The sequence below is a fragment of the Gekko japonicus genome, unplaced genomic scaffold, assembly GCF_001447785.1.
Source record: "Gekko japonicus isolate JY-2015 unplaced genomic scaffold, Gekko_japonicus_V1.1 scaffold479, whole genome shotgun sequence".
NCBI classification, from domain to species: Eukaryota; Metazoa; Chordata; class Lepidosauria; order Squamata; family Gekkonidae; genus Gekko; species Gekko japonicus.
In genome coordinates, this window is record NW_015169185.1 from 513,566 (window position 1) to 527,115 (window position 13,550).

A 13,550-nucleotide genomic window follows, 5' to 3' on the forward strand; every position below is an offset into this window, starting at 1 on the left:
TTTCTATGTTCTCTTGGTGGTATATTTAGAAGAAAAAGCTCTGGTATGAACGGAATATTGATTTGTAAACTTGCTTGGATAATTCCATGTACTTCTATCCAGTAACATTTCGTTATTGGGCAATTCCACCATATGTGATAGAATGATCCAAGTTTTTTTCTGGCATTTCCAACATAAACTTGTGTATTTCGGGTCAATTTTCGCTATCCTAGAAGGTGTAATATACCACCTCTGGAACAATTTACATATGTTCTCATACAGTACCGTTCTAGTCACTTTTAGGCTTTTCCCCCCCAGATCTGCTCTCAATCTTCAAGATTGATTGTATGCCCTATATCTTCGGCCCATTTTTGTTGATGTACTAAGACATAAGCTGTTCCAGATCATATGCATCTGCCTGACAGATGACATCTCCTAATTTACAGATAAGACTGGAGCAAACTAGTTTTAGCCAGTGCTGGAGAGCTGGAGTCAGAATGACTCGGCACAAGGTACTGATTGGCTACTGACATGTATATATGTAGTTACTGTACAGTCTATTGAGTTCCCTCTTGATATGTGGATACTTGGCAAAGCACTTTGCTCGTTGCTTGTGTATACCAGCATCACCAACAACCTTGTAAATAAACTTGTAAATACTTTCTACATTTAACCGTGTGGACAGTAGACTTCTTTGGGCTAGACTCTCTATTGCTAGATCAGTGCAGGCATTCAACATACTATCCTAACAATTTTATCATGACATTTTTAACTGTTTCATCAGCCATTTTGTCTTCCAACAAAAATGTATACATTTTTAAAATAAATTTCTTATTAGTATATAAAACAATCTTGTCCAGTTCTGTGTATTCACTATAAAAGCCTATTTTTTTAATCTTGTGTGTATCTGGATTGGATTTGGTTCGCTTGCCACCAATTTTGGTCTAAGGGTTTATTAAGTTCTAAGTTCTTTTCTAATAATTCATGGTATGTATTTAGTTTTTCTTTTCTGCTTGAATTGGGATTTAAGAGGGCTTCTAATGGAACGACCCATCTCGGGGTCTTTATATAAAACCGTTTTTTGACTTTCCTCCAGATTTTAAGTAGAGACGCCCTAAGCCAATGTGTTTCAAAATATTTGTGTATCTTAGCTTTCTCGTACCACACGTAAATCATGTGCCTCTATTCTTAACATTCTTTCATTTTCTAAAGTTATCCATTGCTTAACCCATGCCAAGGTCGCTGCTTTATAATATAACAGCCAATCAGGAAGTGCAAATCCCCCTCTACTTTTAAGATCTTGCAAGACTTTTGGTTTAATCCTTGGTTCTAATGGAACCTTGCCAAATAAAGTGAGCTATTAGTCTATCCAATTCTTTATAGTATTTGTAGTCTTTTATGACCGGAATGGTTTGGAATAAAAATAACACTTTTGATAGGATACACATTTTGATAGCTGCTATTTTCCCCATGAAAGACAGTTGATACTGGTTCCATTTTTGGAGAGTTTCTTTTATTTCTTTCAACAGTTTCTTGTAGTTATTTTCCACTAGATAACTTGTTTTGTTCGTAAATTGAATTCCTAAATATTTAATCATTTTCGAGATCCCTATTCTTGTTTGTTCTTGGAGGCTATCCGCTTGAGCCTTAGTCATGTTTTTACCAATATTTTTTGTTTTCTTAAAATTGATTTTGAGACCCGCTAATTTACCATATTTTTGTATCGTCAAAATCAATTTATTAATCGAGTAAAAGTTTGTATTTTTGATTTTTCCAATTTCAGCCCTTTGATTTGGTTGTCACTTCTTATCTGGTCCTTTAAGACTCCAAGTATCAAAATAAACAGTAATGGTGAGAGCGGGCACCCCTGCCTTGTCCTTTTCTGTATTTGGATCTTCTGTGAAAGATCTCCATTGATATTTATTTTGGCTTCCTGTTCTTTATATATAGAATTCACCATTTTGTAAAATTCTGTTCCAGTCTGGGAACTTATCAATACTTCAGGTATGAAGTCCCAAGAGACGTTATCAAAGGCTTTTTCCATGTCAAAAAACCCCCCCACAATGCCAGTTGCCTTTCCGGATGGGCCTCATAATACTCTAATATGTTCAGTATTAATTTTGTATTTTGCTGTATTTGTCTGTATGGTAAAAAGCCTGCCTGGTCAGAATGTATTGTTCTGACAGCACTCTCCTTAGTCTGGAAGCTAGTAATGAAGCAAATATCTTGTAATCTACATTAAGTAGAGAAATTGGTCTGTAATTTTGGATCTTTGTTTCTTCTAAGCCATATTTCGTCATTCGGCGACTCGCAAGGGCTGCTGGGATACATGAAGCTGTCACAGTCACCTCCCGGAGCCGAGGCAAACGTTCCAAAGAGCCGCATGCGGCTCCGGAGCCGCGGGTTGCTGACCTCTGTTCTAAGCCATGTTTATGGATCAAAGATATCAATGCTTCTTTCCAAGATTGTGATGTTTCTTCTTTCAACATAACCTCACTACATACCATTTTTAAGGGCATTATCAGTTGGTCTTCATATGTCTGATAAAATTCGGCGGGAAACCCGTCTGGAGCCGGTGTTTTCTTAGGGCTTCGATAACCTCTGCCATCGTGATTGGTTGGTTCAAAATCTTCCTATGTTCTTCAGTAAATTTTTTTGGTTTATGTTTGACAATGTATTCTTTAATTTCAATCTGGGAGGATGGTATGTTTTTATATAGTTCTTGATAATAGGTTTCCACTATATTTTTTTAATGTCTTCCATTTTGCTCTTTATATCTTCTTTCTCATCTCTTTATTGTTTTTTTTGTGTGTTTCATTCCAAAGTCTATACGCTAGCCATTTCGTGAGTTTATTGGCGTTTTCAAAAAAAATAATAATTTTGCATATTGTATTTTCTTGGCTATCTCTAGGGCTAGTAAACAATTCATTTTATGTTGGAGGATATTTAGCTTTTCTTTATTCTGTTTTTTACTTAGACCATGTTTCATTTCCAGTTCTTGTTTCTTTATTTGCTCCCTTAAGAGACAATACTCTTTCTCTTTTTGCTTCCTTTGGTATACTGCCTCTTTAATCATCAGACCTCTTGCGTATGCCTTAAAAGCCTCCCAGACTGTACTCAAAGCCATTCCTGGTTGTATATTTCTTTGGAAAAATAATTGAAATTCTTTTTTAGTTTTCGCTACAAACTTTTCATTCTTTAGTATTGCTGTATTTAAAGTCCATCTAAGCCTTCTTGGTATATCTTGTCATTCTAAGGTTATAGGATTGTGATCTGCAAATGACGCTGGCATTATTTCAGCTTCTAAAATATCTCTTGTCATTGATGCTGAAATCCAGCACATGTCGATCCTAGACCAAGAGGCGTGGGTTCTTGGCCACTCCTGATTTGTTCAACTGTCATTAGCTCTCTGAAGTCCCCTGTAACTGTTGTTTTTTTTACCTCAGAACACTGAGCTCTCTGATACTTCTTCACCCAAAGAGTGATTAACACATGGAATTTACTGACACAGGAGGTGGTGGCGGCTACAAGCATGGATGGCTTCAAGAGGGAATTGGATAAACATATGAAGAACAGATCCATCAGTAGCTATTAGCCACAAGGTATAGATAGGAACTCTCAGTCTGGAGCAAGTGATGCACTGTATTCTTGGTGCTTGGGGGGGGGACAGTGGGAGGGCTTCTAGTGTCCTGGCCCCACTGCTGGACCTTCTGATGGTACCTAGTGTTTTTGGCCACTGTGTGACAGAGTATTGGACTGGATGGGCCATTGGCCTGATCCAACATTGGCTTCTCTTATGTTCTTATGTGCTCTTACTACAGAGATTCTCTGGGACATTCTGCTGGCGTTGTATCGCCTTGCTATTTTTTCCCCATTGGAAACAATGGAGGATGGGGACACCTTCTTTATGTGCCCATAGAATTGAACCACCGTGTCCAATCTTTTTGAAACTTGGGGGTTCATTTGAGGACAGGCTACAGCAGCTATGCTTCAAATTTGGTGCCTCTACCCCCCCCCCCGACCACTGAATATATCCCGGGAGATTTGCAATTGACCTTAATGGTCCCCATAAGGTATAATGGACCTGAATACATTTGGGATTCCTGAATATTTACTGAATCTGAATACCATACTGGTATTGGGATTCGTGAATACTAGGAAATACCAACATTTTTTGGGTCCAATATACCCGAATCTGAAAAAAAATAAAAAAAATTTCTTGCACACTTCTACTAACAACTAAACTCTGTTTCGCTGCAGGACAGTGAACTTGAGCACCTTTTGGTAGTTTTCAGATGCATATGTACACAATTTATCACACACAGGCCCAGTTTATATACCAGAATAACTGGAAGAGCTCTTAAGTAATTAGCAGTGCATAGCATTACTTAGCATGAATAAGGCATGTGCTTACTGAGTGACAGCCCCTCTCTATCAGTAACTATGTAATCCTACACAGAGTTCCAGCCTTCTGATTCCACTGAAGTCCATCGTTTTAGAAGGGTATGACTCTGTTTAGGATTGCACTGTAATAGTGCTATATACCAGTTATTCTTATAATTTACAAGAAACATGGAAACATAGCGCTGGAAGGGATCTCAAGTCCAACCCCTTGCACAGTGCAGGAAATTCACAACTACCCCCCCCACACACACACTTCCCCAGTTACCCCTGCTCTATGACCAGAGGAAGGCAAAAAACCTCCAGGGACCCTGGGCCAATCTGGCCTGGAGGAAAATTCCTCCTTGACCTCAAAGTGGCAATTGGCATTACCCTGGGCATGTAATAAAGGGCCACGTGAGCCAAGCACTGAAGGAGCTGGGTATGTTTAGACTGCAGAGAAGACAACTGAGAGGTGATATGATAACCATCTTCAAGTACTTGATGGGCTGTCATATAGAGGATGGTATTTTCTGTTGCCCCAAAAGGTTGGACCAGAACCAACACGTTGAAATTAAATCAGAAGAGTTTTCAGCTAAACATTAGGAAGAACTTCCTGACAGAGTGGTTACTCAGTGGAACAGGCTTCCTCGGGAAGTGGTGGGCTCTCCTTCTTTGGAAGTTTTCAGAGGCTAGATGGCCATCTGACAGCAATGCTGATTCTGTGAACTTAGGCAGATCATGAGAGGGAGGGCAGGAAGGGTTGCCTCAGTGCTTAGTTCTTGTGGCCCTTTCTTGCATGCCCAGGGAAATGCTGATTGCCACTTTGGGGTCAGGAAGCAATTTTTCTTCGGGCCAGTTTGGTCAGGGATCCTGGAGGTTTTTTGTGGGTTCAGAGGGGGAGGTATTTGTGAATTTCCTACATTGTTCAGGGGGTTGGACTAGATGGCTCTGGAGATCCCTTCCATGATTCTATGTTGCTAAAAAAGTTGAAAAAAACTTCGGACATTGCAAACAAGGCTGTGGTTTTTTGAAATACTAATTCTGTGGTTTTTTGAAATACTAATTAATAAAACATGGACCCTTATTGGGCAGCATTCTTATTCCATGGGATAAATATCTACAACTCCAAAAAACTCTATGGAACATGCATTTAAATTCCTACAAACTCCTATATCTTGCAAAGCCAATCCAACTCATCTACAAATAGCTACCCATACAAGTCTAATTCTTGTCACAGTTATTTTTCATTACACAAGAATTTGTCTTTTGCTGTTTACAGCTTTAAGTATAGCAACCCTTTCCCCAAGTTAACAGTACTGGATGCTAGTGACAGTGTGACTACACAGATATGCAATAATTTACTGATCCATTACTCATGTACGAGTCCTAACCAAAGACAAAATTTAATTAATTAAAAATATGGCAAATCTGCACAGAACACTGAACTAATATTTGGGAACTTTACTAATTAATTACAAAAGCCTAGTCTTGTGATCACTCTCTAGTCATAATCACTTGGAAAGCTAGTTTTCATTATTACTCTGTTAGACTGTTGAAACACATTCAGTTACTATTAGCAGAAAACCATGTTTTCACACACTACATATCATCTTTGAACATGCTGGAATTACAGGCTAAATTGCATAGGGGTACCGATACCTAAACACACAGAAAAAAAATCCTTGGAGAGGATGTTTTTAAATTTTAATATAGAACAAATGTCACTGTCTAGCAATGTTAAAGATATAAAGGACTTCAGAGTTCAATAACAAATACAGAGTTGTTATTTGAAACAAAAATGTAACTCCAGAGAACAATCAGTTCAGTCTTCTACCTGCAGTTATATTATGTGGTCATAACCATTTTTTCCCCTTGCCCAGAGGTCTCAAGGTGCACATTTTTAATGTATCTTAGCAGTTTCCAGTTAATGTTTCATATTTCTCTAGCTATTATTTTCTGTAGAAAGAAAACTAGTAAAGGTTGAATCAGGAAAGGGAAAACAAAAGGAAAAAAGATCAATATTAACACTACAAATATTGACTTAGCAAAGTGACTTTGTTGTCTTTCTCCCAAAGGAATGGATATTGAATGAATGACTTATTTAAAAGAATTTACTTGTAAAACTTATTAGTCTTTTACTAAGTCAATATTTTCAGGCTACAGTGTATATTTACCAATTAATGTCTTCTTATCGGAGTAGGTGTGAAGATATTTATTTTCAATTACCTTTCTTATAGAGGTTTGTGATACATAATCTTTCAGGCTACTTAAGCATTTAAAGTACTAATAAATTATTCAATTTTTCATTTTTCAAACAGTCATTAACAATTTTATCCAAGAGTGCTTTCCTTTATGAAAAACATGCTACGTTTGAGCAAACATTCACACCTGAAAAATGATCTTAAGTAACAGAATGTCAGCAAAACCAACATTATATACAAATGTTTATTATAATATTTTGTAGCCAGAAATCTCTGTATGCTACACTGTTGCCCTTGACAAGCAGTTAATAAAACATAAGCTATAAAAGGGAGAGACATAGTTTTCTATTTAAAATGCGATGGGTGTACTTGAAATCAAGAAGCGCAAGTTAAATTGAATTAACAAACAAACAAAAATGTACCTTTACTGCATTTGGTTCAATTAGCTTGGATTTTTTGTTGCTGCTGGCACCCATGCTGATAGTGGATGTCACAGAGATTTTGCAACTTGGGGCTAAGGAAGGCTGCAAAGAAGACTTGCAGGGACCTAGAACACAAATTTTATTTGCACTACTTGGTATTCATTTATCAATATTTATGTTCATCAACAGTACAGAGTGTCAAGTCCTAGACGCAATCACTCCCACAACACTCTTGTAGCAGGAAGATATGTTTATTGAGAGGTAGAGAGATTCCAAGCATAGACAGATTCTGTGCCGGAACTGGCCTCTGGATGCCAGTTCTGACCCTATACTAAAAAAAGGACATTCCCCTATGCCAGCCACCCAATCTATATTCGTATTCAGCCCGCCAAAGATCCAAGCCTGCCCTTATGGCTGCCCCCCAGCACCTGCAAACTAATAGTTACATTATCTAGAAGCTCCCCGTGCTACAAGGTCATGTTGGACACTGAGATCATACACTTCCCAGGGTCTCACAGACTGCTACAAGCTGGCATTATTCAAGCTTAAGCAGACATTCACACACACTCCCCCCTTTCCTAGCAGAGAAGATAAACAGCAGTGAATCCTGGAATACCTATAGACGAAAATAGTGAAATAAGCATAACTGAGAAAGTAGTTAACCCCTAATGCAACAGAGTATGAGTTTGGCTAGACAACATTCTATGACAAGCGAGGCCTGAGCTTGACACAGAGAGAAGACTAAATAGTATTCAGATCACTGGTTATTCAAACTAGTAAAAGAACTAAGAGCGACCAGATAATAAATTTGTTTCTTCAATTGGGCAGGTTAGAACCTATTCTAGTTTGTACTAAACCTGTCAAGTCCACTTGTAATGAACCTCTGGCCTGCAGCTACTGACTGAGTGGCATTTGCATCCATACATCAGAGAACCCATCCAACCTAAAAAATCTCAAACAGCATAGAATCCACACCAGATCAATACATGTGGTTGCCAACTTCCAGGTGTTGGCTGCAGATCTCCTGAAATTAAAACTGATTACCATTACCAACAATAACAACTGAAATTTATAGAGCCCTGGCCCTTGGCTTGCTATTGACAGCCTGTGCCTGCCAATTATATCTGGGAAAGATCAGTGAGCTGAACATCTAGATAATCTATTGAATGCTCTTATATGGTACTGCCATCGCTATGAATTTAAATCAACATTGCTAGCACTTTATGATACTGTACTGTTTTATAATGAACTGTTTTTAGATGTTTTTTTGGTAATTTAATTGTTATTTATGTATTTACTTTTATGTAAGCTGCCCTGAGCCTGCCTCGGTGGGGAGGGCGGGGGTAAAAATTAATTAATTAATAAATAAAAATCTCCAGGCAACACAGATCAGTTTCCCTGGAGGAAGTGGTTCTTTTAGAGTGGACACTGTGGCATTATAGCCTGCTGAGATCCCTCCCCTCCTTTTCCAAGCTCCATGACTAAACCTCCAGGAATTTCCCAACCCAGAGTTGGCAACCCTATCAATGCAGTGTTATCTGATACTGTGCTAAGTTATATTAAGATGAAGGATCCTCACTTCAAAAATTTCCCCTGGATTCTGCCCCATGTTTTATGATAACTAGGCACCATTTCAGTTCTCACCACATGTGTGGTTACTTTTAATGTGTGCAAATTGTGCAGATGATATTGTAACAACTACTTAGAGGCAGAATGATTATAGAAATCTTTGAGAAACTGGGAGGAATGGAATAAAACAGAAACCACAGGAACAGCAAGCAATTCATCCACTATATCCCAACATGCCTTCTGCATGTTTTCAGATAAAGTGAAGCAATCATTTACTATATAGGAGCTAGGTTTCTGTTCAGATACACAACTATATTATAGTGAATGAGTTTATCTTCTGAAAGATTATGAAAATTTTCATATTCTGCAGAACTTTCATGGAAGGTGATTTAGCTAGGGCCCTCAAGACATTACTGAAGAAGTTACCTTTTCCAAGATAAATTCTTCTGGCCTTTCTAAAACTCCACTTGAACACACATAAAGCTGCCTTATACTGAATCAGATCCTTGGTCCATCAAAGTTCAGCCTACTCAGACTGGCAGCAGCTCTTCAGAGTTTCAGGCAGAGAGGTCTTTCACACCACTACTACCAGATCCTTTTTTTAAAAAAAACTGGAGATGCCAGGGATTGAACCTGGGACCTTCTACAGGCCAAGCAGATGCTCTACCACTTAGCCACAGCCCCTGCCCTTCATCCATATTACTTTAATTTATTTTCTTTAATACTTTTCCAGTGCCATAATTATATTTGCTTTAGAATAAGTAATCAAACAGTCTACTTACATGCTCCCACATTTCATTAGCTCATCTTAGTTGCAATTACACTATTGAAGTAGGTGAGCAACACTGACCATGCAAACAGCAGCCATTATCTAGCCAAAATGAAAGTTTTGAATTCCTTTGATTTCAATGAGTGTCAAGCACACATTTAAATCTCTCCCTCTGAGATCAATGGGATTTAAAAATGCTTTACACTGGTTGCATCATGACCAAAAATATCTTTGGCTCCAGATAGACAGGCTGGTGGTATGTTATACTTTATGCTCACTCACCTCTTTTGCCACTGGATATGGTCATGCATAAATCCATTAATATTAATGTAAAAAACGAAGCTGAGAGATAGAGCCAAACTGCTTTGAAGAACCCTGGAAATACTAAAGAGACATTTCTAGCACAGATAAAGTAAAATTCTTAATGAAACAGATGTGCACACGTTTTAGGAAGGAAAAAAGCTACTGTATCCAAAGCATTATGAGGCGTGGGGATCAGAAAACTCAAGGAATAGAACTTCCCTGCTTGAAAAGTAAATACCTCCTTTTAGTGCTGGTGTGGTTTCTGTTTTTCTTTCAGTTTTTGGTTTTGAATCTGGTGATATCTCAATTTGATTTCCAAACTGCTGGCACTTCAGTTTACTGTCAACCTCCAGTTTCTCTACTGCATTCTTCAAACATTGTTCATTGGTTGCCATATACGACTTACAAAACTGTAAACAATAAAATAACCTCTAGGTTTCCCAAGCATTTTGGAAGAAAAGTAAACACATGCAGTTCTAAGCAAAGAAAAGCAAAGAATATTTCCCCAGAGAAGCAATCCTTATTTTATTTTCATAAATCACACTGACCACTCTCAAGTGACACAATAAAATGGAGCTATGATTCACAGAACGGAGAGAAATTTTAAAAGATTAAACAACCTAAGATATTATTTATTGTCTAGAACAGACATTTGTGGGCATAGTGGTTTTTTATGTCTGAATTCAATGGAGTGTTATTATATTCTATTAATCTAGTTGGGAATCTTCAACAACTAATATAATCACTGATAATGCTAGGTGAAAAGTAAAATAAAACTGACCATCTTTTTAATTCAAACATAATATTGTACCTCTGGTATCTACACTCAGAAAGATAGTGGGTTGGATCCAACCAACTTTTCCTCTTGTGAAAAAAGGAGGGATTCCCTTTGACCACCAAAAGGACTATGTTGGGGATCATAGGACCTGCATGGACAAAAACCATGTTGGAAAAGAGGGAAATCAGCTAAGACTGAACAAAAAAGCTGGCTAGATCCAACCCAGTATCTTGACACTGAACTGATTGTGCAGTCCTAAGCAGAGTTATGCCCTCCCAAGACTTCAAGGGACTTAGAAGGATGTGACTGCATAAGATTGCACTGACTGTACACTAAAAAAATTGTAAGGAATGCCCTTAAGCATTGAGACTGAACACTCTACCATTCTCATGGCTGTTTATAAAAGGGCATTCTTATGTTTGTACATCACCAAACTTGGCCTCAAAAATTCACAACGGACTTGATGGAATGCTGCTTTTTCGGGGATAGTACTCTGCGCTAGTCCCCATAGGATTATCCCTAAATGTTAAATATACTGAATCTTTTAAATATATGTACTGTAGTATTACTGAGCACATACTAAGATATTTATAAATGCCTCCCACATTAACACACTAATGAACATACGTCAAGATTGTAATCTTTACGTTGTCAGAACCTGACTAGACAGTCCTGTTCAAGATCTGTCTGTCAGTGGCTGACAACGGCACAACAAACTATGGTTTACAATCCACAGTTTGGTTGAACATGGTTTTTCTTTATGCCTGAAGCTTCAAATTACAATTTGACCATGCATGCCAAATCAGAATCTCCTATTTGAAATTAGTTTGCAAAACACAGTTTGGAAATTTGTTCATTGTTCTGCTACTGTAAGAATAGTGCACACTAGCATATTTATTACGCCATACAGTTAAATGGAAGCACAAAGCTAGTTGGCAAATGGAAGAGTAAGACTGTCCAGTTTAGAATTCTGGTGTGTGAGGAGGCAAGAACCACAAAATATGGTTTGTTGTGTATGGTTCACAAACCAATGGATGGTTAGTATAGGCCTCATGGTTCGTTGTTACAGCTTTACCATTCCACTCTCTCATTACTGAATGCATGTCACCCCTGCACCCTGTGATTATCAGATCTTTTCACTACTATACCATTCTAAACTGCCATTTGTATAAGGATTACACAGAAGATTACCAATGAACTCTGACACCATGGAAGTGGATCAATTTTGTTAGGCCCTTAAGAACCAAATTATTCTAATTCATTCTGTCTCACCACTTGACTCCTGAAAAACGCAAGTATTGGGACTCTTCTGTCTACTTCAGTAACCATCTACTGAAAAACATTAGTAGTGGGTCTCTACCAATCCATCTAAGTAGACAGAAACCGTGTACTGACTAGACCAGTATCAAGTCAAACACTGTCATTTTGTTTTGTTATACCTTGTAATAGTAAAACTTGCCATCGTTGTTCACTTCAGTCAACTCAGTGATTGTATTAACTTCATCAAGAGTCATTTTTTCACCTTTCTGCAAAACAATGCTAGTTGTTAATAAAGGAAGAGCATCATATTATTTAATCATGCAGAAAAAATAGCCGTTACTACTCCTTCTAATACTGCCCCAGAGTACATATTAAAAGGTAGAAATAAAAATGGAGCAGAAGTGGGCTAAAAGCAGGGAAAGGGGAGAAACTGCCAGAGCTGTGAGGGGGAGGGAAAGCAGAGACCGTATGGGGAAAAGGACCAGTTGAGGGGTAGATTTCATCCCTCTGAACATTCTCATAGATCCACCTCTTGTATATTTAATTTATAAATCATTATTTACAGCATGTATATCCTGCCTTCTGTCCTCACAAGGGCAGTCAAGGCAGCTAATAATTTAAAACATACACAAAAAATTACATTACAAAACCATTAAAATCAACCCCCTTCTCAAACAGATATCATTAAAACAATCTAAGGCTGAGTTCAGACTGGCAGTTTGAAGTGGGAGGGAGTCGTTGCAAAAAAGAGCTGGAACAAACTGTTTCGGGTTTTCCCAGTCACACTCTGCGGACTGATGCAGGAGCATACTGGGAGGAGGCGCGAAAGAGCATTCACACAGTTGGTCCGGAGGCGCGGCTGTAAGCTGCATTTTCCGCGCGGCAGATGCCTAGACGCAGCGGCAAATAGGGCAGGATCTGGCCACTGTGGGCCATAGGCACATCCAGCGACATCACTACCCCCTTCCTGGTACCAGAGTGAGGCTAGGAGGTCAGTCAGCGTCAACAGGTGGTGCACATTATTAACGCGGGCTGTTCCCGGCTTTTAGCGGTTAGCATTCACACTTCCGGGAAGTGGAATGAAGTGGGATAAATGGGCTCTCCACAGTTTGCTACCACTTTCACCAAGTATCTTTTAAACCCGGGAGCGAAGCGCTACAACACGGGTTGAGTATGGGTGGGGAATGCCAGACAGATGTGCCTGCGTGAACCGCCCCTTTAATCCGCTTGTGAAGCGTTCCTCACATGCGCCTATATCGGGGCAAACTGCCAGTCTGAACTCGGCCTAAAAGAGTTAAAAACAGAATTAAAATACATACATAACATAACAAAGCATAAAAACTGGTTAGGAAGGAGGAATCATTGAGGGAATGCCAAATTAAACCAAGAAGTCTTCACCTGCTGGCCAATGACAGCAACAGAAAGGCACAGACAAATATCCATGGAGAGAGAGTTCCAGAGCTTTGCTACTATGACCAAGAAGGCCCTCTCCTGGGTTGCCACCCAAGAGATCACAGAAGGCTGGAGCACCCAAAGCAGGGTGGGTTTAGAATGGATTCGGTCCTTCAGGTATGTTGGTCCCAAATCATACAGGACTTTGAAGGTCAAGACCAGCACCTTGAATTGTGCCTGGAAACAAACTGGAAATCTGTATAGATGGGCCAAAACTGGAGTCATATGGTTTGTATGACCCACTCCAGTCAACATACTGGCTGCAGTGTTCTGCACCAATTGAAGTTTCTAAACACTTTTCAAGGGCAGCCCCATGTCCAGCACATTGCAGTACTCTAATCTCAATGTCACCAGGGCATGTACCACAGTGGCAAGATCTTCTCTCCCAGAAAAGGTCACTGGCTAATTAGTCGAATGTGGTAAAAGGCACTCAT

The 13,550-nt window shown here is 39.0% G+C and overlaps 1 protein-coding gene across 1 annotated transcript in view; it reads right to left on the reverse strand.

Annotated features, from left to right (window-relative positions):
• EFCAB7 (EF-hand calcium binding domain 7) overlaps nucleotides 1-13,550 on the reverse strand; it is a 57,367-nt gene that overhangs the window by 25,477 nt on the left and 18,340 nt on the right. Inside the window, exons 5-7 of the mRNA XM_015416179.1 lie at nucleotides 11,844-11,930; nucleotides 9,865-10,036; nucleotides 6,986-7,110 (exon numbers count right to left, since the gene is read on the reverse strand). Coding sequence (XP_015271665.1) covers nucleotides 6,986-7,110; nucleotides 9,865-10,036; nucleotides 11,844-11,930 — 384 coding nt within the window. The remainder of the gene's footprint in view (nucleotides 1-6,985; nucleotides 7,111-9,864; nucleotides 10,037-11,843; nucleotides 11,931-13,550) is intronic.